Source organism: Balaenoptera physalus, assembly GCF_965194825.1.
Source record: "Balaenoptera physalus genome assembly, chromosome: 2".
Classification (NCBI taxonomy): domain Eukaryota; kingdom Metazoa; phylum Chordata; class Mammalia; order Artiodactyla; family Balaenopteridae; genus Balaenoptera; species Balaenoptera physalus.
In genome coordinates, this window is record NC_138883.1 from 85,380,171 (window position 1) to 85,404,961 (window position 24,791).

At 40.6% G+C, this 24,791-nt stretch overlaps 2 protein-coding genes across 21 annotated transcripts in view; both read left to right on the forward strand.

The window, feature by feature from the left end:
- MGA (MAX dimerization protein MGA) overlaps positions 1–8,869 on the forward strand; it is a 159,373-nt gene extending 150,504 nt beyond the window's left edge. For 16 of the 18 annotated variants that reach the window (XM_082449422.1, XM_082449412.1, XM_082449402.1 and 13 more), the window contains 5 exons: positions 799–1,005; positions 2,206–2,317; positions 2,601–2,834; positions 3,958–4,134; positions 5,019–8,869. In XM_082449422.1, the coding sequence (XP_082305548.1) occupies positions 799–1,005; positions 2,206–2,317; positions 2,601–2,834; positions 3,958–4,134; positions 5,019–6,295 (2,007 nt within the window). In that variant the 3' untranslated portion in view covers positions 6,296–8,869. Of the gene's footprint in view, positions 1–798; positions 1,006–2,205; positions 2,318–2,600; positions 2,835–3,957; positions 4,135–5,018 lie in introns of those variants that run through there. The other 2 variants (XM_082449403.1, XM_082449410.1) reach the window with 2 other exon arrangements.
- Positions 8,870–9,129: 260 nt separating this feature from the next.
- Positions 9,130–24,791, forward strand: part of MAPKBP1 (mitogen-activated protein kinase binding protein 1) — a 55,549-nt gene continuing 39,887 nt past the window's right edge. For 2 of the 3 annotated variants that reach the window (XM_082449429.1, XM_082449431.1), the window contains exons 1-2: positions 9,130–12,708; positions 13,244–13,466. In XM_082449429.1, the coding sequence (XP_082305555.1) occupies positions 13,350–13,466 (117 nt within the window). In that variant the 5' untranslated portion in view covers positions 9,130–12,708; positions 13,244–13,349. Of the gene's footprint in view, positions 12,709–12,746; positions 13,467–24,791 lie in introns of those variants that run through there. The other variant, XM_082449430.1, reaches the window with a different exon arrangement.

Here is a 24,791-nt window from a genome sequence, read left to right on the forward strand (position 1 = left end):
AGCCACTAAAAGAATCAAAAGGTGGTTGTTTCTGAGGATCCAGTTGTAGGTGCAAGATACAATTGCTTTTCATTATAAGATCTTTACATATTTATATTTTAAATCCTGTATGCATCTTTTACTTCTTTATAGTAAATAACTTTAAAAATGGAAGTAGAATAAATAAGAGAGAAAGGAAGCCTAAGGCATCCTGAGGTCAAGAAAGACTTTCCTAAAAAATGCAAAGTCTGAGTTTTAAATGTTAAGTTATGAAGGTGGGGTGGGAGGGGTTAGGTGCAGGCAACAGCCTGTGTAATGGCATGGAGGTGTGGGATTGTAGTGTGTTTAGGAAACTTCTAGCACTTTGGAATGGTTGGAGAGAACAGTGATTTAGGAAGAGAGGCAGTTGACCCTTTCCCAAATTGTAAAGGGTCTTACAGTATTTACGAAAAAAAATTTTCAACTCGTTTTCCACTAATCAAGATTTTGTTAAAGTTTTCCATATAATTTGTGTCATGAAAACAAGTTTTAATAATAAATTATACAGATGAGCTTTTTTATAGATCCCCTCAAATTCTCCCTCTTTTGAGAACTACTGTAATTTGAGCTGAGAACTGATATCACGTTCGCATGTATTAGAACTTACACTGTTGATTTGGAGGAAGGATAGACTGGTAATAAGTTGACCCACTGAGAGGCTGTTAAGATACTCTAGGCAGAAGGTGGCGGGTGTCTGATATAGAGCAGTGCCATTTGGGGTGGAGGAAGAGGGCGGGTACATGTGAACGATACTTAGGTGGCGATCTTTTGTTTGGACAGGCTACACCAGTTCCTCTAAAACTAAAACCTGATTACTGGAGTGAAAAACTACAGAAAGAAGCAGAGGCTTTTGCTTATTATCGCCGGACACACACTGCCAATGAGCGGCGCCGCCGTGGTGAAATGAGGGATCTCTTTGAGAAACTGAAGATCACGTTGGGGTTACTTCATTCTTCCAAGGTTTCCAAAAGTCTCATTCTTACTAGGGTAAGTGTTATGTGTAAATGACAGACAAGTAAGAGCTTGACTGAAAGAATCTTCTGGAGATATTTATGAGAAAGAGAATGAAGAAGATTGAAATAGAGCTTGTGTTTAACATTTGAAGGTGGACTAATGAATGCCCAATAAATCCCTTAGGAAGAAAAGTCCTTATGTTGAGTCAAAGTAGCTTTTCATTGAAAGTCAGATTCTTAACCAGCAGAGTTATTATCCTTCCTTCAAAAAAAGTTAGAAACTCTGGTAAACTCTGTTTACTATGACTTCTTTACACTGGTGTTTTCCGTAGCACTTGGAAAAGTTTATCACTGTGAAAGGCACAACACAACTGCTATTTTGACATACTTCTTAACAGTTGACAGTCACTTCAAAGGAAACTCTGTAGTGTTCAAGCTAGCAGAAGTTTTAATTTTGCATGTAGAATATCTAAGGTAATTTTGTTTAAATTGCTTATAAGTAGAAGTTGGAAGAGTAAAAGGCAAGCAGTCATATCCCTCTAGAACAAGGTTATTTCAGCCAGATTTTGCTTAGATTAGGAGTTGATTTTAAAGTTGATTATTAAGATCTAAGCAGAGTAAAATGTTTTGTTTCTCCTTGCAGTAGTGGAAATACCTGTTAACCGCTCAGTGGTGCTCTTTGTAAATAATCACTTTCCCTAGAAGTATAAGCCAGAAAAATCTCCTGAAGTTTAACAAAAAATAAATTCTGAAACATTAAAAATTGTTTTGGGGTTTTTTTTTTTTACTTGTATACTTTATCTATTTATTTATTATTTTTAAAATTTTTATTGGAGTTTAGTTGATTTACAATGTTGTGTTAGTTTCAGGTGTACAGCAAAGTGAATCTGTTATACAGATACATATATCCACTCTTTTTTAGATTCTTTTCCCATAGAGGCCATTACAGAGTATTGAGTAGAGTTCCCTGTGCTATATATAGTACGTCCTTATTAGTTATCTATTTTATATATAGTAGTATGTTTATGTCAATCTCAGTCTCGCAGTTCATCCCTCCTCCTATTTCCCCCCGGTAATCATAAGTTTGTAAAACATTAACAGTTGTTTTAAATGGCATTATAAACTTCTCTAAAATATTAGGTAAAAATTTTTTTATTTAAGAAATTGTGTAGGCCCCACCTGTTTTTCGGAAAAAGCAAACTGATGGACATGATATTACTATTTCTTGTCGTAGGCATTCAGCGAAATTCAAGGACTAACAGATCAGGCAGACAAGTTGATAGGACAGAAAAATCTCCTGACTCGCAAACGGAATATTTTGATACGGAAAGTATCATCTCTTTCAGGTGAGATAAGTGAATGATCTCTGATAAAGAGTATAAATATAGCTTTAGTGAGGAAAATCCTTAGTAGATCTTTCAGATACTACTTAGTTTGAGGCTTGGTTCCCAGAGTTAACATCAGAATTATCGTTTGACTGGGTGGGACATTTCTTCTGGATTATAATTACTCTTGCCTTCCACAGTTTAGGGGAATATAGTTAAATCAACTGGATTTCAGTTGACTCTATTTCTCATTATTACATGGGGTCTTATAGAGAGTAACAGTTTATTCCCTATCAACCTATAGGTAAGACAGAAGAAGTGGTCCTGAAGAAGCTAGAGTATATTTATGCAAAACAACAAGCATTAGAGGCACAAAAAAGAAAAAAGAAGATGGGATCAGATGAGTTTGATGTGTCTCCCAGAACTAGCAAACAGCAGGAAGGATCTTCTGCATCATCTGTAGATCTCGGACAGATGTTTATAAATAACAGGAAGGGGAAACCTTTGATTCTTTCCAGAAAAAAAGACCAGGCCACAGGTAGGAGAGACATTCTTTGCTTTCTTTAATGTAGATGAACATTAGTTTAGTTTAGAGAACTGAATGTCTTCTCTTGGCCATAATTTTAGTTTAATTAAATGAAAGATGGGTTGTATTAAAAGTAGAATATTAACTACATTAGATTTCAGTTTCTAGCTTTACACACTCAAGCAAATCCTAGTAAGTTATCAGTCATGGTAACATATAAGACCTACTTCTGATAGCAGTCTCCAGACAAGTATTTTTCTTCTAGTGTTTCAATTTTTTTTTTTAAGCTGCCATCTTTTCAGACTTTATAAATGAACTCTTGATTTCCCTGCAGTTCTGCTCATGAGTTGAGGAAGTTTGGATCTAGCTGAGACGAATAAATTGGAAAATTTTTTTAAAGTTTATTTTTGTTAATCAGGCTCTACTTTTCATCAGATTGCAGTCTGTCAATGAATTGCTATTAAGGAACAAAGTAAATTGGTTTTGATTTTTTTATTCTCTCCTATCTTGATTTTGGAAGTGAGGCTATATTGATTTTACATTACTTGTTTATATCCTTTGAGAATGGTATATATCCTTTTTTACTCTTTGGATAGCACAGTGTATGAACCAAGGAAATCTGGTATATCAACTAAGAAAGTAGTGATAGATACTAAAATATGAGTTAGTTTTAACATTGCACATTTAAATGATGTTATTGCTAAGAAAGGATTTTAATGATGATTTAGTCCAGTCACCTCATTTTACAGGTGGAAAAACTGAGGTCTAAAAACTTGAAGTAATTTCTTAGAGGTATATAGGAAAGCAAACCTAGGGATAAAATTGTGTGTGCCTTCATCCCGATTCACCATCAAGACCATCAGAAGCATTCCATTGAAAAAGTGGTTCCATGGCTCTGTTCTTCAACAATAAGAAATTCTGTCCCTTAAGAGAATCACTGGACAGGTAACCATTACAGTGAAAAATGGTTCAAAAAGTAAATTGCAAGTTGAGGTTCCCTAACTAAATTTGAATTTTATTTCTTGCTTTTTAAGACAAGGTGTGGTTTTTAGGGATGTCTCCTACACTCTTAGGCTATTCACTAGCATTAATTGAAGATCTTTTATCCTTAACTAATTTCTGCTCTTCCTTACAGAAAATACCTCACCCTCTAACACTCCACACACCTCTGCCAACATTGTGATGACTCCACAAGGGCAGTTGCTCACTTTAAAAGGTCCCTTATTCTCAGGACCAGTGGTTACTGTTTCTCCTGCTCTCCTAGAAGCAGATTTGAAACCTCAAGTTGCCAGCAGTGCTGTGGCTCAGTCAGGTATGTCGTAAGTGTTGTCTTTCATGGGTGGTGAAAAAGAGTTATCCCTGGTATCTCAAAGTGACAGAGAAAGCCTTTGAATGTGTTCTGTAATGATAAAGAGCTATTGTATTCGAGTTTGCCTTTGTAAGAGAAGATTCTCTTTTTAGAACATGTTTCGCCCTATCTGTGGTATTGAATGGTCTTTTTTACCTGGGAATAGGAACTATTTTGCTATCTCTTCTAATTTCTGAGTAGGAAAAGAATTGAAAAGATGTGAAAGTAAAAGGAGGTTGAGGAGTCACTGTTTTAGTTTTTGGTGTTAATAAATATTTATCAATTTTGTGTTGTACTCAGAGATGGTACACTCCTACATTACCAGCCTGATACAGTTTCAGCACCCTCCCTTTTGGGGATAAGGAGTTGAGGTGAAAAGGAAATTTCACTTTGACGAAATTTTAGGTTTTAGGCACCTGAATTTCTATTAAGGTAAAAGGGTATCCTTACCAGTACTAATACTGCTAAACCCAGTCTGGAGGAGTCATCCTTTCTTACAGTGCTGCCTCTAGGGCTTTATCTTTCCCTCAGAGTAGCAGTTAATTGGACGAACAGAATCAAGGTGCATGTCTGCCTCAGGATAAAAAAATAAACTTGGGGAGCATTTCTATAAAATAATTAAACAGAACTTTTCTTAATGATGGAATATCAAAGTGTCTTTTGGTTAGATTTTACCTATTTTCTTGTTAGGCTAAGTCTGTAATTTGAAAAACGTATTTCCTTTCATCTTCTTGATAAAAGTAGACTGGTGAAATTTTAACTACAACTCCCATGAGATGGTCATTGGGTATGAATGAGAGAGAGTACTTACCACTGTAGATATAAATGAGTTTTTTTTTTCCCCCCAGAAAACGACGACTTATTTATGATGCCAAGAATTGTTAATGTGACATCATTGGCCACGGAGGGAGGTGTGGTAGATATGGGTGGCAGCAAATACCCTCATGAAGTTCCGGATGGCAAGCCGCCTGACCACCTGAAAAACACTGTCAGGAATGAAGATAAGTCCTCTGAAAATTTGGGTAGAATCTCTTCCAGAGGCAACCACAGAGATGTCAGAATGGCATTGGGTACAACACAGGTTTATCTGTCAAATAAAGATTCTGGTTTTCCACAAATAGTTGATGTTTCCAGTATGCAAGAAGCACAGGAGTTCTTACCCAAAAAGATTTCCAGTGATATGAGAGGAATTCAGCATAAATGGAAAGAGAGTGAATCAAGACGGGAGAGACTGAAGACAAAGGAGTCTCCATTTCATAAATTGAAGATGAAAGATCTCAAAGACTCAAGCATAGAGATGGAATTGAGAAAGGTAGCATCAGCTATAGAGGAAGCAGCACTGGATCCCAGCGAACTGCTAACTAATATGGAAGATGAGGATGATACTGATGAGACACTGACGTCTCTGCTCAATGAGATTGCCTTTCTTAATCAGCAGTTAAATGATGACTCTGTTAGCCTGGCTGAACTGCCCAGCTCTATGGATACAGAGTTCCCAGGGGATGCTCGGCGGGCTTTTATCAGTAAGCTTCCCCCTGGGAACAGAGCAACTTTCCAGGTTGGCCACTTGGGAACTGGTTTGAAAGAATTGCCTGATGTTCAAGGGGAGAGTGACTCTGTCAGCCCGCTCCTCTTGCACTTGGAAGATGATGACTTTTCTGAGAATGAAAAACAACTTGCAGAACCAGCCTCTGAGCCAGATGTCCTTAAGATTGTTATTGACTCTGAGATAAAGGATTCCCTCGTTTCCCGCAGGAAAGCCGGTGATGAAGGGAAGAGTACTTCTGGCATCCCTGCAGAGCCTGAAAGTGTGTCTTCACCCCCCATCCTACACATGAAGGCTGGCCTAGAAAACAGCAGCACAGATACTTTGTGGAGGCCGATGCCAAAATTGGCACCTCTAGGTTTAAAAGTAGCTAATCCTTCCAGTGATGCAGATGGTCAGAGTCTCAAGGTGATGCCTTGTTTGGCACCTGTAGCTGCCAAAGCTGGGTCAGTTGGACACAAAATGAACTTAACAGGGAATGACCAGGAATGCCGGGACAGCAAGATGATGCCTACATTGGCACCTGTTGTGGCCAAACTGGGCAACTCTGGGGCCTCACCAAGTTCTGCAGGGAAATGAACTTATTTGTCCTCAGGCAGAAGCCAGGCTGTGAGGGGAAACCTCCTTTCTCTGCAGGCACCTGTTTGTGTCATGGAACTGTGATCCTTGACTTCGATGCAGTGGATAATGGTAGAGAAAGGGGGTAGGGTGCTGACCTCGGTATAAGAAATTACTACTATGAAATTCTGATCATGTTAAAATGTGTTACCTCACTTGTGGTGCTGGGTCTCCTCATCCTCTCTAAGAAGATGCGATCCATTACTGAACACGAGGTGCCCCTCTTACCCAAGGAATTCATAACAAGACTCTAGGTCCATAGTGGTTCCTAGTTCTTCCCTCCCAGAGTAAAAGCTGCTTGAGACTTTGGAGTTGCTATGAACTGAACCTTAGTTGATAGCTGTTGTTTAAGTTGTTTAAATCTGAAGTCCAAGGAATGTGATGTACTTGTGCAGAGGGATCCAGAAGAGATAGTTTTTAGTTGGTGTTTCAAGAGTAGGGGGAGAGAGGATGGGTACCATGGAATACCAAAGTGAAGGACTTAGTGTCATTCAACAAAATTTTCTCTTCTTTTATATCCCAAGTAGCTTCCATTCCCTCACCTTTTCAATCAGAATTATAAATCCAAGCCTTCTGGTAAAGTAGGAATGCTTTAGAACAAAAACAAAAATTTTTATTACTAAGGTAATCATTTTGAGATGTTAAAATTACTAGTTCTCCCTTATTGTCTTTGGGTGTTGAGAAGACCATTTCATAGTACCAAGGATTTCTACCTGGATTACATATTTTGGAGGTAGGCATAGAGGGAGTCCTCCCCCTTTCACAAATCACATCACTCAAGAGACAGCTAAAATGAAAAGCATTCCCTCTCCATACCAGAGACAGTGGCCAAAATAAAAATCTGTGAGGCTGGATGTTCCCCAAATCAAGCCAGCCTCCTGGTGCTTGAAGGTTTCATTCACTGTTACCTGCACAGGATGTAAAGAAAAGAAAAGTCACAGTAGGCATTCTTTACCAGGGAAATAAGGCAGTATTTGAATCACAAGATATATTTTTTATTATCTGCTACCATGGATTCAGTGATCTGTAGAGCTTTTTCACTCATTAGCTGTCAGGGTATGAAGGACTGACAGCCTGTAAAGATAAAGATATTTATATTTTTGTATAGTTGTTTTCATAGATTTCTCAAAGGCTGAAGTTTTCAACCTAGGAGATGAGATTTGTATTGAGTATAGAAATGATGTTTCCTATCTAGTTTGTAAATAATCATGGTGCACTTGAGGGGTCTCTTGGAAACTCCTGGGGGCAAGAATCACTATTCTGAAAATGTATAGACTGGGATTTAGCTGCTGCATTTTGCCTTTCTTAAATAATTATATTTTGGAATGTAACCCCTGTTCTGTCTTCATTGACAGGATTTGCTTGTGTTGTGAAACACTAACACAAGATCTTCCAGTGCCTGGGCTGTGCCTAGGTAATGCTGTTTCTTCTACATCCCCTGCCTTCTTTATCCCAAATCCCACTCAGCATATCTTCAAAACTAGGTTGTGAAACCAACTTTGGAATGGTCCTAGCCAGTGAATTATTACCTCCGTGGTTGGTTCCCTTTCTAGTAACTCTGGTAATAAACAGATTGAAAAGGGTGGGAAATTTTCTTCTGCAAATTGCAGTGGGAACAAATTCTTTGTTGGTTTTGTGTTACTTGCCTTTCTAGACCTCCTCATCAGCATTCAACCTTCCCACCTCTAAAGGTTACTGAAGAAGCTTGAAGTAGGTAATGAGCACCCCTCAGCTTCTCATTATCCCTCCCACTTCTCTTTACCCAGGAGATTTCATTCAATGCCTTAGCCAAGGAGTCCAGCACCTGTCTTCCCTGCTAATAATTGTCCTTGGAGATGCTAGTAGTTTAATCCAGGTATAGCAGTTTCCCATTATTTCTTTGCTTGTCTTGTCCTTGCATTTCCTCCTGACTTCCCAAGGCTCTTGTAGCTTCTGAGGGTCAGCCAAGGAGCAGGCAAGTGAGCGAGTAATCCTCAGGAAAAGAAGGACCATTCTGCTTCTGAACACTGTTCTTTTTTTTTTTTAGAAGAAAATAGACAAGTAATATTCATTACTTGATGGGAAGATATTTAACTCTGTTTATGAGAGATGTACAAAGATAGAAATGAGAGATGATCCCAGGTGTTCAAGGAAAGCTGCAGATATCATTACAGAACCCCCAAGATAATGGTGTTTTCAAGACCTTCTTAGAACTAGAAGGTTGTTAGGGCTAATTTTAGGAGGGCTCAATCTTCAGAACAATCCTGCAGTCTTGACAGAAATCTAAAATCTCCAAAAACTCCTACCTTTTAACCTTACCCCAGGAGAAACTGATCTATGAAAATTACATGTGTGATTATGAAAGATGTAGTTGAGTGAGGAGTTGAGGAATTGGGAGGATAGTGAGCTCTCACCCTAACTCTATAAGAAGCATGATCTCAATAGGCCAATAATTTGCCTTTTTATACATCTGTAAATAAATGGAATGTTTTTAAGAATATAATTATGTCAGATTTAGCTTTTTCTTTTATATATTAAATATATATATCTTTCTTTTTCTGCTTTTGAAAAATGACTATTTTTTTAGAAACCTAAGAACAGAAGAAATTTGGCAAGTGGAAGGAAGAATGTATAAACTTGAAATAAATCAGTTACAATAATTAAAGCAGGACTTGGTGTTGGGAGGTTTGTGCTGAGTTGGAGTAGAGAATTCTAATGCCCTGAGACATATTTGGGAGAAGTGCCACTGAAGGAGATAATAATAGGTATTCCTTACTGTTTTCAAAGTTTCGGACATGCCATTTGGAGGAGGTTTTTGGTGTTCTCATCTTTGCAGCGTGTTTTACATGGAGACTTCGAAATTTTGTACAACTTGATGGCAAGTATTTGGCTTAAGGAGTCATTCTACAGTGAAGAATGGCTAGCCTCATAGTACCAGGGTGTTCAGGGTGTAACATACCTGTTCCCCTGGTGAATAACAGGACATAAACATAGTCTTAGTGGCTAAGGACAATAGATATTCTTAAAGCAAGCTATATGTTAACTAGTATAACAGTTTACAAAAATTCTTTATTAAAGGAGTCCTTTTAGACATTGAACTACTCTAGAGTCACTAACAGATCAAGTCCAGTTATATAAACTTCATACAAATTACTGTGTGTAATTTTTTTCCCCAGAATTATGATGACGTACTTAACAACAGGCCTTTCTATAACAAGTTGAAAAATGTTTTGAACATGGAAGTAAGGCAGACAATCCGTATATTATTTGGAGCAGGGTTTAGTAGTATAGTTTTTTCCCCCTAATTATACTAGTTGAGATATTGAAATGGAATGATATCAGGTGAATTGAGAGGTAAATGCACTTTGAAGATGGGTCTGAAAAATGATGACCCTTATTCCTCACTCCCAGGAGATTAAAAAAAAAAATGCACAGAGGCACAGAGTAGGAACATTTTTGGATACTTTTCTAATCAAGAATCAGAATAGATTTCTTGCACGGAATTGTTGATTTTTAAGAAAATGTTTGTAAGGGCATCAGTACTTCATGTTATTGTGTTATCTCTAATGAAATTTTACATGAACATGAATTGCTGGATGCAGAGAAAATAGACTTAACTGCCATTTGGAGAAAAAAAAAACAGCCAAAAATGTGTTTTTGAAATTTAGAGGGAAATAATTTGATATATACAACTTTTGAACTGAGGCATAATTGTAGTATATTAAATATGACTGAACTGCTCTACAAAGATGTGTTAAGTGTTGAGTGATAGTGATGGAGGTATGTATGGAGGGTGAGAAGGCTAAACCATGGGATGAGTTGGAAATTTTGAGACAAATCTAAGCTCTACTAAATTCTATCATTGTAAACTCTGCTGATAGATTTTGTTAAATAGGAAAGCAGTATTGGAAACATTGTTTTGAGATCCATCCTGTTTCCAACTGCGAACACTGTTCTCAGCTGTCCCACAGTGCCTTGCATGTAAAGGTGCTCAATAAATATTTGAATTGATGAGCAAATGTTTAGCCTGTTAGTTTTCCAGGATCTTATAATTGCACTTATTTGTATGTTAAGTCTAGGGTGAATTTAAAAATCTTATCTAATGAGCATCATGAAAACAGACAATGGTATACACCTTTCCTAGACATCTAGAATTTTAGAATCTGATAACCATGTATACATATTGAGGACATAGACAAGCAGAATAAAAAGTGAAATAGCACACGAACAGTGAAATAACGTATGTAAGGGTCAGCTGCGTTTTGGAGGGTGGGATAGCAATTATTTAATTTGGATAAAAGGGAATAATCCTGTTCACATTGGACCTGGGATTATTATTTTCTCATCTTACAGCGTATTCCCATATTGGCACTTAAAAGGCTACATGCTATGTATCCTAGATGGTGAAGGTTGGACTAAATTGTGAAGAATTAAAAATACGTGATTTTGATCCTATACTGGAAGTATCCAGATTCTAGACTTAAGAAATCTCTTAATTACACTGTTCTCAGTTGCTTTTTGCCTAGATCATCTTCGACAATGAAAGCAGGAGCTTGTATTGTCTCTGCAATTTCAGCTTCAGATGGGAGTAATTTGGGGAACATTTTCTCTAAGAGGATAAACCAAGGTAGCTTTGTACAGGAAATGACCAATGACATTCTGTAAGCCCATTTCCTGGCCATGAGTGGTTATGTAAGTGAGAAAACCACTAGTGGACACAAAAATTGTCTGGAGAGAATTAGGGACAACTCTAGTGGGTGGAGATGGCAGTTGCTAGGGAATGCAGCACACAAGTAAGGACACCAGGTGGCACCCTTTATTAACTGTTATATTGGTTCCTTCTCTCCCCCCGCCCCCCCCCCCATGGAGGTAAAATCACAGACTAGCAAGGAGTTGAAGGAACCAACCCCCTATTTCTTACTGTTGTGGCTAATGACCCTTGGCTCCTTCTCCAGATTAGAAAATGTGAAAAGCCCATTTTATATTTCATTATGTCTGCAATACATGGTTGAAGGGAAGGAAGCTTCATGCATCTGGTAGCTATTACCAGTTGGTCTTCCCAGGAGGTGACTTCCCTTATCTTTTTGTCAACTTGTTAGCTTTACAGTTCTCATTTTTAATACCTGCTACAATACACACAAGTATATACCTGTTTTGCCACTTGGCTGTACAAGACCCACTCACAAGCAGTGGGTTTAGGAGTCCTTCCCTCTTGCTAACAGGTCATCTCCCCCAGGGGTTCCAAGGATCTGTTTGGGTCAGATGAGAGATGTATCAGTGTACTATTTCTCTGGAGCCCAAGTGTTTTGGCATAGGTTAACCTTTTTGTAAGGTAATTTCTCTAAATAGCAATGAGGCAGAAAGGCTCCTAGAAAATAAACTTAGGCTGAAACACGTATGAAATAATATGTAAAGGTATTTCTGTGCACGCTCTGCCATCCCCCACACCCCGCCCATGAGCTAGAAAAACTATACCACGGAATCTAGTGACAGCAAGCTTGGCAGTGATCTCGCCAAAGTAACTGTACTAGGGAAAAGGTTTCACGAGTAAATTTTGACAGGAACATGGAAAATATCTGGAGCAACAAAGTCCTGGTTAACTGGATGAGAACACAATGGAACATTGGAGGCTAAGGAATCCATGAAACAGATCCATAGGCACATTGACCTGACACCCCGCCTCCCTTCCCGCCTAAGCTCCCTCCCCTTTCTTCCATTACGGCCAATCAGGTTGCCTAGTTCAATACACTTCTCAGCGATCTAAAGAGTTACTCAGGAGAGTCATTTCCACGTAGGTCTACGCGCCGGACGGGCGGCGAGCAGAAACTTATATCCGTTTTAAATCCCAGCGCTTGGGAACAGACCTTATGGCTGTACCCTAGTCTTGTAATTCTGAGCTAGGAGTTAGTTTCAGCTCTGGTCCTTCGGGTCTATCAAATGCCAACCGTAGCACCCTGGGGGCGTGGTTACCGTTTTGTTGGGGCTCTGGGAAGTGCACTTATCTGGGGGACCGGGCCTGATGATACCATAAAAGGCTTGGTTTTCTCAGTTCTGAAGCCGTGTTCTGCCGACCTTCCTCTAGGAACCGTACTCGCGACTGCCTTGTGCGGAATCCTTGCTTCGCAAGTCCCCTGTCCTCTACTTCCTAGACCCTTTCATTGGCTCCGCCCCTATGAGCAGTACTCGTCCACTCTGGGAACGCCCTCCTGCGTAGAGACCGCTCCCCCTCGCCTCCGCTCCTCCTACCCAGCTCGTAGCTGAGCCCAGGCGGTAGTTCGCGTTTTGAGCCGCTCGTGCCACCATAGCTGTGCTGCTGCTGCCGCCGCGGAGCTGAAATCGCTGAGCGCGATGCCTGAGGGTGCTGCGAGCCGGGCGGCCCGCGCGGCACGGGGCTGGTGAGGCTGGGCTCGAGTGGGGGCGCTGGCGAGTAGCAGGGGCTTCTGAGGGAGCGGAAAGTGAAAGGTTTAGGGCTCCTGCGGCTGGCCGAGAGCGAGCTCAGGAGGGTCGTGGGTGGGGGAGGGAGGCTCCCGTGGCAGAACGGGTTGCAGGGCCACAGCGAGCCCCGCCACGCTGAGTGTCCCTGCGGCCGCCAGCGCAGGTGCTCAAGGACCCCGTGGGACTCCTCGGTGGCCTCGGCGGTCTCCTTCTTTGGACACTGCAGATGCCATGAGAACAGTTGGGAATTAACGGGAATCAGACCGGCCACTAGCCCTTCTAGGGCCCATCCCATCCTTTCTGGCAGGTGTGGCCCTGGCGTTTCTTCGCAGCTCAGGCTTTTTAGCCCCCCTTTACATGAGTCTGTCCTTCAGGCGTTGTAAGAAACCGCACTGGGCTTCAAGGTGGGGATGAGGCGAAGGGAGAGGGCAGTACCTAGAGATAAGAGCTGCAGACACGGCTAGGCGGAAGGTAAGGTGGCTTCTGCCATCTCAGGTCAGTGAGAGGGCATACTGGAAGGCCCTGTGGAGTGGGAAAGCAGTGCCGCTGTTGAGACAAGTCCTAAGATTGCGCCAGGAAGTGTCCCGGGGGGCTCCACATCATGATGGCTGTGGAAGGGTCAACCATTACCAGCCGGATCAAGAACCTTCTGCGATCCCCATCCATCAAATTACGCAGGAGTAAGGCAGGAAACCGGCGAGAGGACCTCAGCTCCAAGGTGAGTCCTAGTATTGGGAGCCACCCCTTTCCTCCCCTCCCCTCCTCTGCTCCATGTACGTCTTTTACCTTACTCTTTCTTGGGAAAGAGGAGAACTAGAAGCTCACTTTGGCTCTAAAGGACCAAGTGTGCCCATCTCTGCCCCTCAAGAAAGCAATGAGCAAGCAGGGATGAGCATGCTGAGATTCATCTATGAAAAGGGAAGAACATGAGGAAGGCAACCTGGGTTCAGTTGTGGCCTCACTACAAACTAAGTCTGTGCTTGGGGAAGCCAGTTGATATGCTGTAACTCAGTTTTCCTTCTTGGAAGAGGGTAGTGGGACCACATATCCTGTGAAGGGCTAAGCTGCCACTAATGTAGCCGCAAGTGTTAGTGTCACAGCTGGGGTTATGTAAGACAGTGGTAGCAGAAAGAAATATGCTAAAACACCTAGTCGGAGGAATCGGCTAGGTAAATGCTCTTCCCTGGTGTCAAAACAAATTTACTTATCTATTCAAGAGACCTGAATTAATTTAAGTGGAGTTTCTTGGCTTTTTAGGAATGATAACATGCGAGGGGCCAAATATCTGCCAGCCAAGCAATTCTGGTTTGCCCTTGAACATTGCTTATCTCATTCACTATATCCCACCCTGCTGCAGAAGTTCGTCAGAGACCAAGTCCCTTCCCATCTCCTCCCATGTCTGGGTGTAGGTGTTTATGCTTTCTTCAACTTTGTAGAGCCCCACAAGTTTGGGAATACAAAAGTAGACAAATTTATTTAATCCCTGAGGGAACCTGGGGCCTTGTTCCCACAGGATCAGATTAGGCTTTTGTGTCTTATAAGCAGCCTGTAAACACAGTAGCCTTGTGTAGTGCAGGATTGCTACAGGGAGAGGCATTTGAGACCGCAGCATTTTATTGCCTTGCCTGTATCTCTTCAGAGATGAGTAAACCCAGTGAGGAATGATTTAGAATGCTAATGTACAGCATGGCAGAGTTCTGGGAGGACTTAACTCAGATCCCTGTCCCTTAGCAAAACCTTACTTGGATTTGGTCAGAAGGTGAACACCTTTGCTGTATATTTCATTCAACAGGAATCAAAATTGGGCACAAGGTTCCATGGCTGTGGAGATAGTGACTTTTCCGAGGGCTCTTATTAATCGTTGTTCATAGTCTCCAGAGGCAGGAGAATGAGCCTGAAACATAGACACTGTCTTAGATTTGGCTCCGTTCACTCACTTGTTGTGTTGGATCATTCTTAGTACTGTAAGCTCTCGTATTCTTGGCTGGTAACTTGGCAATGACAAGCACTATTAGAGCCATCTTCTTTATCTTTGGCCTCTTTTTCTGACCAAGAATGGTATAGGTAATAGAAATGTATGATGGGAGTTTAGTCTTCAGTATTAATACTTATTGTAATTTTGGTCTGGAATCTGGATGGTACGGTTACCATTCTTTAAAATTTACCATGTCGTTCATCATTAATGCATTCTACAAACGTTTATTGTGTGCCTTTTATGTGTAGAATCAGCGATGAATAAAACATTATATCCTTGCCATCAAAGAGCTTGTGGCTAGTCAGACATGTAAACAAATAATTACAACATGGTGTGGTAAGTGCTGTCCTAGAAGTATGTATAAAGGTGTTAACGGCAGCACAGGGGAGGGAACCTAAATCAGTTTAGGGGGATTAGAAAAAAACTTCACAGAGGAAGGGATGCTTGAACTGTGAGTCCTGAGGCAAGAGAAGAGGAGAAACTCTTAAGGAAAACAGTGAAAAAGGGAATCTTTGGCATCACCATTAAACATCCCTGCTTCAAATAGGAATTCAGTGCTTCAGACTGCTTTAAATGGCTTTGTTTGTCCTAGAGCTGTGAATGAAGGAAATACTTAGCTGAAGTTGAATGACTCTTGAACAGTCTGACAGAGCAAGAGTGCTGGTGCATATCTTTAGCACCCAAAGTAGTAGCTGCCTTTGTGTGCCTCGGACCTTGCAGATGCCTGACTCCCCACACTCCTTAGTGAAGACTCTACCTGAGATGATTCTAAAAGCCTGCCTTGTGGTAACCAACATTAAGACCTGGTGTACAAGGCTTTGTGAGCTGCTCTAATATGTGGTAGCTGTGGTAACAGTCAGAGAGCTTGTGCTTCATGGATAAATAACTCTGAAACAAAATTTGAAGACCAAAAGACATATGCCTTTTGTGTGGGGTGGGGACAAAGAAGGAAGCGACAGAGGGCCTTTCTGCAGCTCTTACCTCATATGGCCTGCTGTTTTGAATCATAACTGTTCCTGCTATCTAAAGTAGGCTTTTCACCAAATTCTCCACTTATTTTTAGATCCAACTCTATATTTACTGGAGCCACGGGGCCTTCTCTAACTAGCCCTACTACCTTGGAACCAATCTCTAATTGTTCTTTTATGTATGTCTTCATTTCCTAAGTCAGGGCCATGTTCTTTTTTATTTCCTTTACGTCACACTGTGTAGTACAGTGTAAGGAATGCACTAAATACTAAATGAATAAATGAATGAGAACAATTTAAAGATGTCAAATATAGTGGGGATAAACTTGAAATTCCAGAAGAATAGCAAAAATGATCAGGAGGAGTTTGTGACCTCTTTAGAAGAGAAAATTAGGAAGAATAAAATGTGAAAAAAAGAAATAGAGATGCAGCCTATTTAGGTGTGAAGAGCATTAGAGAGAAGGGAAAGTAGTGCTCATTAAAGGCTTTTTAATTCAGGAGAGACCTAGTTAAAAATATGGTTAAAATATGGTTAAAAGCCAAAGTGAGAGCCAGTAGAGATGGGGATTTAGGTTATTAGAGAGAGTAGATGAGAGCTGAGATTTGTATTAAACTTTCTCTAAGGGAGGGAAGGAAGTCTCTGCAGTGTAATAGAATTGGAAAAGAGTAATTTGAGGTTTTATGCCAGATCTGCTGAGTCTTGATGAAGTGTAACTCAAAGTTATCAGTTGTAAACACTCTTCAACTTCAAATCCTGTGCAATTGTCAGTTCTTTCTCTCATCTCAGTTGAACTGTGTTTTCCTTAAGAAGCAAATGTGTGTGCTCTTGGTGGCTAACCCTCCCCCTCTTTTCTTAAAGTTTCTGAAAGAATTTTATGTGGAAGGAGCTGGGTGGTTTTTCATTTTAACAAAGGACAGAAATGGACTGAAGCCAAGCAGGCAAGATTTAAATTAGGGATACAAAAGGATTGCCTGTGCTGGAGGGTTGTTAGGTTTTGAAAAAGTGAGTGAGGGAGGTTTTGAAATCTTCTTCCTTATTAATAGCCATTAATACAATCCGAGTTATATATTATCCCTTTGGAAACAATGGGCAAGGTGACTGCAACTTTCTTCTAGTTCTCAGTTTTTATGAATATAAGTCTAATTCATATCCTCCCCCCCCCCCCCACCATTTCTTCCCCCAGTGTTTCTCCTGCCTGATTGTATGGTAGTGCTTTGAGCCTTTTAATATGTGGCTGTAAGAAGAATTTGTGTAGGTGAGTTTCATAGAGAAGAAAAAAATGGCAGTAATCTAATTTCAGTTTTGGATTAGTGTTTGAGCCCAGGTATTAGTATTGAGACTCTTTATTATGCCTATTTGGCAGTGAGGAGTCATATTCATTTTTTTAATATAAATTTATTTATTTACTTATTTATTTTTGGCTGCGTTGGGTCTTCGTTGCTGCACGCGGGCTTTCTCTAGCTGTGGTGAGCCGGGGCTACTCTTCGGTGCACGGGCTTCTCATCGCGGTGGCTTCTCGTGTTGCGGAGCACGGGCTCTAGGTGCACAGGCTTCAGTAGCTGTGACTCACGGGCTCTAGAGCGCAGGCTCAGTAGTCGTGGCGCTTGGGCTTATTTGCTCCGCCGCATGTGGGATCTTCCCGGACCAGGGCTCGAACCTGTGTCCCCTGCATTGGCAGGCGGATTCTCAACCACTGCGCCACCAGGGAAGTCCTTTTTTCAAAGCATTTATGGATCACTGGCTGGCTCTAGCTTGATGGCGCTCAACTTGGGGGAGAGGTCAGGAGGGCAGTAAGACATCAGAATACCTGTGCAGCTTTTAAAAAAATACGCATTCCTGGGCCCCATCCTATCTATATGGAACCAGAACCTCTGGGGGTAGAGTTTGTTAGTTGTGTATATATTAAGTTCCACCAGAAGCCCACTGCTGGTTTCAGCCCACCCTGAAATCTGTTGGCTTCATACCCAAGTCCTCATTGAGGCTTCTTGAGAATATATAAAGCTAGCCCAGTAAGTATACTCTTCTCCTTGAGTAGTTTTTTTAATCTCCATTGTGTCTTCTGGACTGATTGCTCTGTTAAACTGCTGTATCAGGGATAGATCTGAGAGAAGTGCCCTGTTGTAGGGTAAGATGTAAGGAGCTGGTCATTGCCTTACTTAGATCAGCAGGAATTTCCCTTGGGGGCAGAAATAGGAAAACTTTATGATAATATCCCTGAGTCCTAGCCAGTTTTTTTGTCACCATTCCACTACCCACTGCCCTTGGGACTCATAGCAACCAAGAGTTTTTAGTGTTTAATACATACTCTGGGCTCCCCACCTAGAATAGATGACCGAGAGTAGAGGCCTCTGTGGCCAGCAGCCCTGTCCCTCACCTGTCTTTGTGAGTGAACTTGGGCAAGTTCTTGTTGCGTTTTCTGTCTATGATACAGTTTTCAGTTAAGGCTTGTGAAGTGTCTTGAGCTCCTCAGAACAGGTGGTGTACAGGGAAAAGTGTGAGGTGTTCTGGTCTTGTTCCTTTGATCTCCATTTCCTTTTCCTTCCGGTGCCTGCAGCTGCCCTCAGCCTTCAAAGTAAGTCTCACTGGAGAGAGAGGATTCTTCTCTCTGCAGCCCAACACCTCTTGCTTTGCTGTCTAAAATAGCCCAGCCTCTTCAGGCTTTAAGTTGTCTTGCAAAGCCTCCCCTCGTCTGTTTGGCCTCACTTATTTCGGAGTCTAACAGTACTGCTGCTTTCCAAGTTTCTTTTCCGTCTCTCAGCTTGTAATTTAGGGCAAGTTTCCCCTGTTGGATCTGTTTGAGTCACTGTCTTCTTTCTTGCTAGTATTTTGACTGTCTTTGGGGCCATTGGTATTTCTCTGACTTCACTTCTCTCTTCCGTTTGTTGTCTGTGTGTTTTCATTTCTTGACTAATGAAAAAGCATTCATAGAAATGAGGCTTCAGCCTGACCTCTATAACCTCTCTGTCAACCTCCTGAGTCTCAAGTTGGACTTGTGGCTGTTATCACTGCCTCTTTGTTTGGAAAACAGTCTAGGGCTTGAAATTTGGGACTATGTTTATTCAAACTAAGCTTCTCTGGGAACATGGTCTGTCCCACTGTTGTTCTCAGAGTGTCTGTTGGTTTTTACTTCATGTCCAGACTGCCCTGTTGGTAGGAAAAAAAGCTACAGTGTTTTCAGTAGGATTTGTTATATTATGAATCACATTCCCACTGCTACAAGCTAAGCCTCTCCTCTGGGCTCTGTTGTTTAATGCAGGACAGGGCCAGGTTTCTGTCAGCTTTCTTTCACATCAGTTCTCAGTAGAGGTGTGGAGTGAGAGCTGCCCACCTGTTTGGAAGTTTACTGAATAATCCACATTGTGGATTTTACTTTAACTTCTGTTACCTCTTTTTTAAAAATGGTGGGTAGGGGGAGGGCAAGAAATAAAGTGAGTGTGGCAGACAGATTGGGCAGTGTAGATCTTTAGGGTTGGTATTTTTGGTTGTTCAGATTTTCCAAATCTTGGTTTCCTTCCTCCTAACTGTTGTATCAGCAAGTTCACAGTGCTTCTTAATTGGCCACAGCATTTTCCTCTGGTTTTGAAGGACGCTTACAGAAGAATGAGTTCATATTATGGATATCTCCTCTTAGACTTCTAGGGAGTGAATTCCACCCTCTCTCATTTTATCACAGAGAATGTTTGTAATGCTCTGTGTGTTGATTCCCTAGTCTATAAAACAGTCTCTTTTTAGGTTAGATTTTTAAATTTATACACTTTATCTCTCCCCCTAAGCCTGGAATGGAGCTAAAGATACCTTCCCTTCCCTGCCCTTTCATTCATAGTTGAGATTTAAATGTACTGGAAGATCTTGGAACAACACTTTGTGAGACCACATGGCTGTTTTATTTTGGTTTTTTTCCCCACTTTGTCACATTCTCTTTCAGAGGAATCCTGAGAAGGAATTCCTCAGGTTCTTCTGGATTTGAACATTGCTTCTCACTTGTGCTGAGCTCACTAAGTTTCTGACTTCCCATCATACCTCTCCTCTGTCTTTGCTTTCTTTGTTCCTTTAGTGGTGCTTCTGGTCATTTCCCCGTGAGTTCAGCTGACCCGTTAAAGGTGCTTGCACTTAAAAACGAAACTTAAAAAAATTGTGAAACATAACAGACATCGAAAAGTTTATGAAATATAATAATATAACCTTGTATTGTGAATAATTATAAAATGATTGCTCACGTAACCACCACCCAAGTCAAGAAGTAGAACACTGCCAAGTTTCTGAAGGATGTGATGCTAATGGTGTCATTAAGGTGAGATGAGATTTTTCTCTTATGTAATTAAGGTGATTTTATTGTTAAAAATCAAAATACTCAAGGACTTGATCTTGACTATTTGTTCTTTTCAAGTTTCTTCTTCTCTATCCATTATAGATTTGTGCTATTCAACATTTCCAGGTAGTATGCTTATTGGAACGACCCCTTTCCAGCCTTTGTTGTCAGTGCTTCCTGTCTTTATCTTACAATCATAATACTAGAAATAATAATATTTGTAGTGGTAATAATGGCTAACATTTATTGCGTTTTTTGCTGTGTACTGTGCTTAAGCATGTACGTATATTATCTCATTTAAGTTTCCCACCACCCTACTATAAGTACTATTACTATCCCCATTTCGTAAACGAGGAAACTGATGCTCAGAGAGGTGGTTATATAGCCAGTAGATGACTGAGCTGGGATTCAGATCTTGGCTATCTTAACTCCAAAGCCTGCTCTTAATCTTTATCCTGTACTCCTCCCAGGGAGTCTTCATGTGCAAAACATGACACTGAGCACAGAAGTATGCCCAGTATTGCTATAGCCAAGAGTCACATCTGCGATCAGCTTGGAAAAGGGCAGTACTTTAAAAAATATACTTTTCCCCCAACATTCCCCATAAAAGTTAATTTAATGAACTTCTTAGGATGTTATTTTAGAACCATCATTCAGTAACCCTTGTCCCTTGCATCCTTGCTCCTCTTCCCACTCCCAACTCCAGATTTCGTGAACTGTATCCCAACTTCTCATTCTATGGTACCGTTAGGAACTGTACAGCTCGTGGTTCTGTGGGTACGTGAATGTTAAGTTGACAGGGCACAGCTGTGTGGTTCCAGATGACCATAAGCCACAAACAGTTGCTGCTTCTCTCTTGGGGTTTGAGTGAGGTGGGGCAGTGAAGTGGAGACCAACAGATGCCTCGGTTGTTTTTGTGTGTGGGTATCATGAGGCTTTAAACTGGTCTGCTCTTAGTTGGCGGTTGATTCTGTAGCTCACACTCCTGACTGCTTGTTAGTGCCACCTACCCCAAATCTCTCCTTCTTCATCCCCATTCTCCACCTCTTTGTTACCTCTGTGGCTGTCCCTGTGCACAACGGACCTTATCTTTGAAGCCGTGGAGAGTCGCTGAGTTGAAATGCCTGTTTTCTGTGAAAGAAGCTGGATCTAAAATACCCTGTGCCAGGGCTGATCTGGATGATGACAGTTGGGGCTCAGTGAACATGAAAATGAACAAAAATGAGGTCATTTGCCCACCTGACTCTGTTTGGCTGTGTGGGCTCCAGGGTTGCTAAGTTCCTTGAGCAAGTGCCTTGCCTCACCTGATCTCAAACTTGTATTATTTTGATTTATTTCCTCAAATAGGCAACAGTGATAACATTATGGGTGCAAAAGCATGGGATCTTAATGCATGCTTTCCTGCAGCTGCCCCAGTTAGTCCTGAGGAGAGGAAGCCCCAAGCTCGTTTGTGATCATGGGGGAGGAGCTCGGAGCATGCTCAGAAATCTTGACTCTTGCCATCCCTCAGCTACTGCCTAGAGAAAAGCAAGCAGCTGCTTGTCAGGACTAAACATGCAATGGACAGGCTGCAGGCTTGCCTCTGGTACCCTGACACTATTGGTCAGCTTCTATTTGGAAAAGCACAGTATCATTGCACACCATGATGGTTTTCATATGCCATAATAACCTGCTGCTGACTTTTCTGAACATGCCCTTTCTCCTTATGATGTCCTTCCTTCCCCAGGCTGCTTTGGTCTCCCTTTTGAGGCCTCCACAGCAGCTGTGGTAGAGACTTTCCCTCATAGTTGGCTGGTGAACAGGGCTTCTCTGAGTTGAGGTGTAGACAGATTAGTGGGTGGGGGCAAGAGGCCAGTGGTCCTGTTAAAATGCAGATTGAGATTCAGACCCACCCCAAGACTCTGCATTACTACCAGGCTCCCAAGTGACGCCCATGCTGCTCTTCCTTGGGCCATACTTTAAGTAGCCATGCTGGGTGTGGGTGTGTGTGTGTGTGTGTGTGTGTGTGTGTGTGTGTGTGTGTGTGTGTGTGTGTGTGTGTGTGTGTGTGTGTGTGTGTGTGTGTGTGTGTGTGTGTGTGTGTGTGTGTGTGTGTGTGTGTGTGTGTGTGTGTGTGTGTGTGTGTAGTGGGGGCTGGTGGGACAGCTTCCTCACTTCTGAGGGAACTGGATTCTCTCTCATTTGTAAAATTGGAATACTAATGGCTTTCTCCCAGGGCTGTTGTGAGGATTCAATGAGATTTAATGAATGTGAAAGCACATTGTAAGATCTAAATAAGTTTACAGCTATTACGGGGTTGCTAATATTATCAGGGTCCACAGATTTCTAGAATATCCAGGAATTTTCTTCTAATTTTCTGGCAAGATTTTATTCCTTCAAGTTTCCATTTGTGAGAAGTCCTTTTTTGCAGGTTCAACCTCTTCTGTTCCAGCACTGAATCATCCTCCCTGTGCAGCTTTTTATTGTGACCTATCTTCAGCCCCTTTTTCTTGCCAATATTAACTTGTATCAACTATACTTTAACTACTGACCAAAAGAAAGGCTTAGCAAATATTCTTTTTGATACTAACTACTGTGTAGTTTATTTCAGGGCTATGGATATGATTTTGGGGAATTAAAAAAGGCAAGCTAGTGAACCAGGAGTGGGGGGAGTCCTAATTTACTGTGTCTGATTGGAAATCACTGGAGTAGTAAGCATGCTCTTTAACAGCAGTAGCTTCTGTAGAAATAAATATAACTTTTTTCTTCTTTTGGGGCTAATTCATTTATACTGGGAAATAATTTGGAAAGTGAATTAGTCTTAGAGCTTCCTTTCAGACTAAGAATTTAAAAGGCAGAGTGAAAACGCATTAATTTTATGACCCATTGTTTTACGTTTCTAATGTTGGGACGAGAGTGAAATATTCTATTTAAATAATTTTTGCTTAAAGAAAATATATGAAGATGTGGGGAAACAAGTGCACTCATACCCTTCTGCTGTTGGTGAAAGCAGACACTGATCTAACCTTTTTTAGAGGACAACTTGGTAATATCCATTAGAAAAAAAATTTACATATTCATATCATTTGATTTAACAGTTACAATTCTGGGATTTTATTCTATGCAAACATTTACACCACACAAAAGTGTATATAACTGAATTTTTTTGTTGTTGGGGGACGTTATTCACAGTAGTGAAATTTTTGAAGTAATCCAAGTAACCATCAATAGGAGATTGGTGTACATCCATAAATGAAATACCTTGTACTTGTTGAAAAGAATGAGTTCAGTCTATATATACTGATATGAGAGGGTATACAAGATCTATTAAGTGACAAAAAGCAAACTGTATAACACTTTTTAAGTTAATGATTATTTATATTTTGTTAAAACATGTATGTTAGTAAATGCATAGAAAAAATTGTGAGGCTATAAATACCAAACTGTTGTTAAAATTGGTTACCTCAGGGAGGGATAGTAGATTATGGTGGACATTCACTATCTACATTTCTATATTTCTGTAATGTTGGAATTTTTTACAATGAGTGTGTGTTATTTTTGTAAGTAGAAAAAAACAGTAAAGATAAAAGTCTCTCCAATTTAAACATGTGTATTTCATATTTAAAATGTTTAAATTTAAAAATCTGTATACTCATTTTATTAAAGAAGTTATGTACAAATGTTGGAAAATATATCTGGTATAATAAACTTTGTTTTTTTAGTAATAATAGGACATAAAAATATTTTCTCACAAATTCATCATTAACTTCTTGAATTTGAAATAATTCATTTCTTTTTTAAAAAAAATATTTATTTATTTAGGCTGTGCCAGGTCTTAGTTGCGGCACGTGGGATCTTCATTGCTGCACCTGGGATCTTCCTTGCTGCATGCGGGCTCTTTAGTTGCGGCATGAGGAACCTTTAGTTGCGGCATGCATGTGGGATTCTAGTTCCCCGACCAGGGAACGAACCTGGGCCCCCTGCATTGGGAGCGTGGAGTCTTAGCCACTCAGGAAGTCCCGAGATAATTCATTTCTGATACTCAAAAATATTTCCTTGGTTAGCTTTGGTAAATAAAATGTCTTTTTATACTTTCTGAAGTACATGTGCTTTCTGAAAAGATTTTTTTACACCATATAGAGAAACGTAAAGAAGAAAACAGGTCATTCATAATTCTAACAGCCAGACTAACTATTTATAGCTCCATTCATTTCTGATTAAAAAGGACAGGTAAAGCTCTTTTTAAATAATGGTATTGTTACTTTTATTAAACAAGAATTATCTCAATCTTTTTGGACTTACTCGTTAATTATAATTTAAGTCAGATTTATGAAGAGCCATGCCATGCATGTGTTTACTAAAGTCAGGGGTAAAACTGTTTGGTTTGTAATCATGCAAGGCACATGGATTATTCCATTCAGACCTTCCCCAATCTTTCTGGAAAGGCATCAGAATCCTGCTTCCTGCTCCAGCTTCTAGGTTTGGCTATGATAGATGGAGAATTCTCTAGGAGGTTAAAGAATTTACTAAGTAAGATGCACCAAAGAATATTCACAAATATTTTTAAAGTATTAAAAATGGATTCAACAAATATACTATATTAAACACTGTGTGCTGTGCTATAAGCATAGAGTTGTATGAGATACAGCCTCTGCCTTACAGGAGATTATAGAGTAGCAGGAGAGATAAGACAGATCCTTAAAGAACTTCTGTACTACAAGGTACTAAGTAACACATGCCATGTGAATGATGAAAATTAAGTGCTGCTGTAAGAATACCAAGGAGGGAGGAGTCACTTCTGGCCAGGTTGA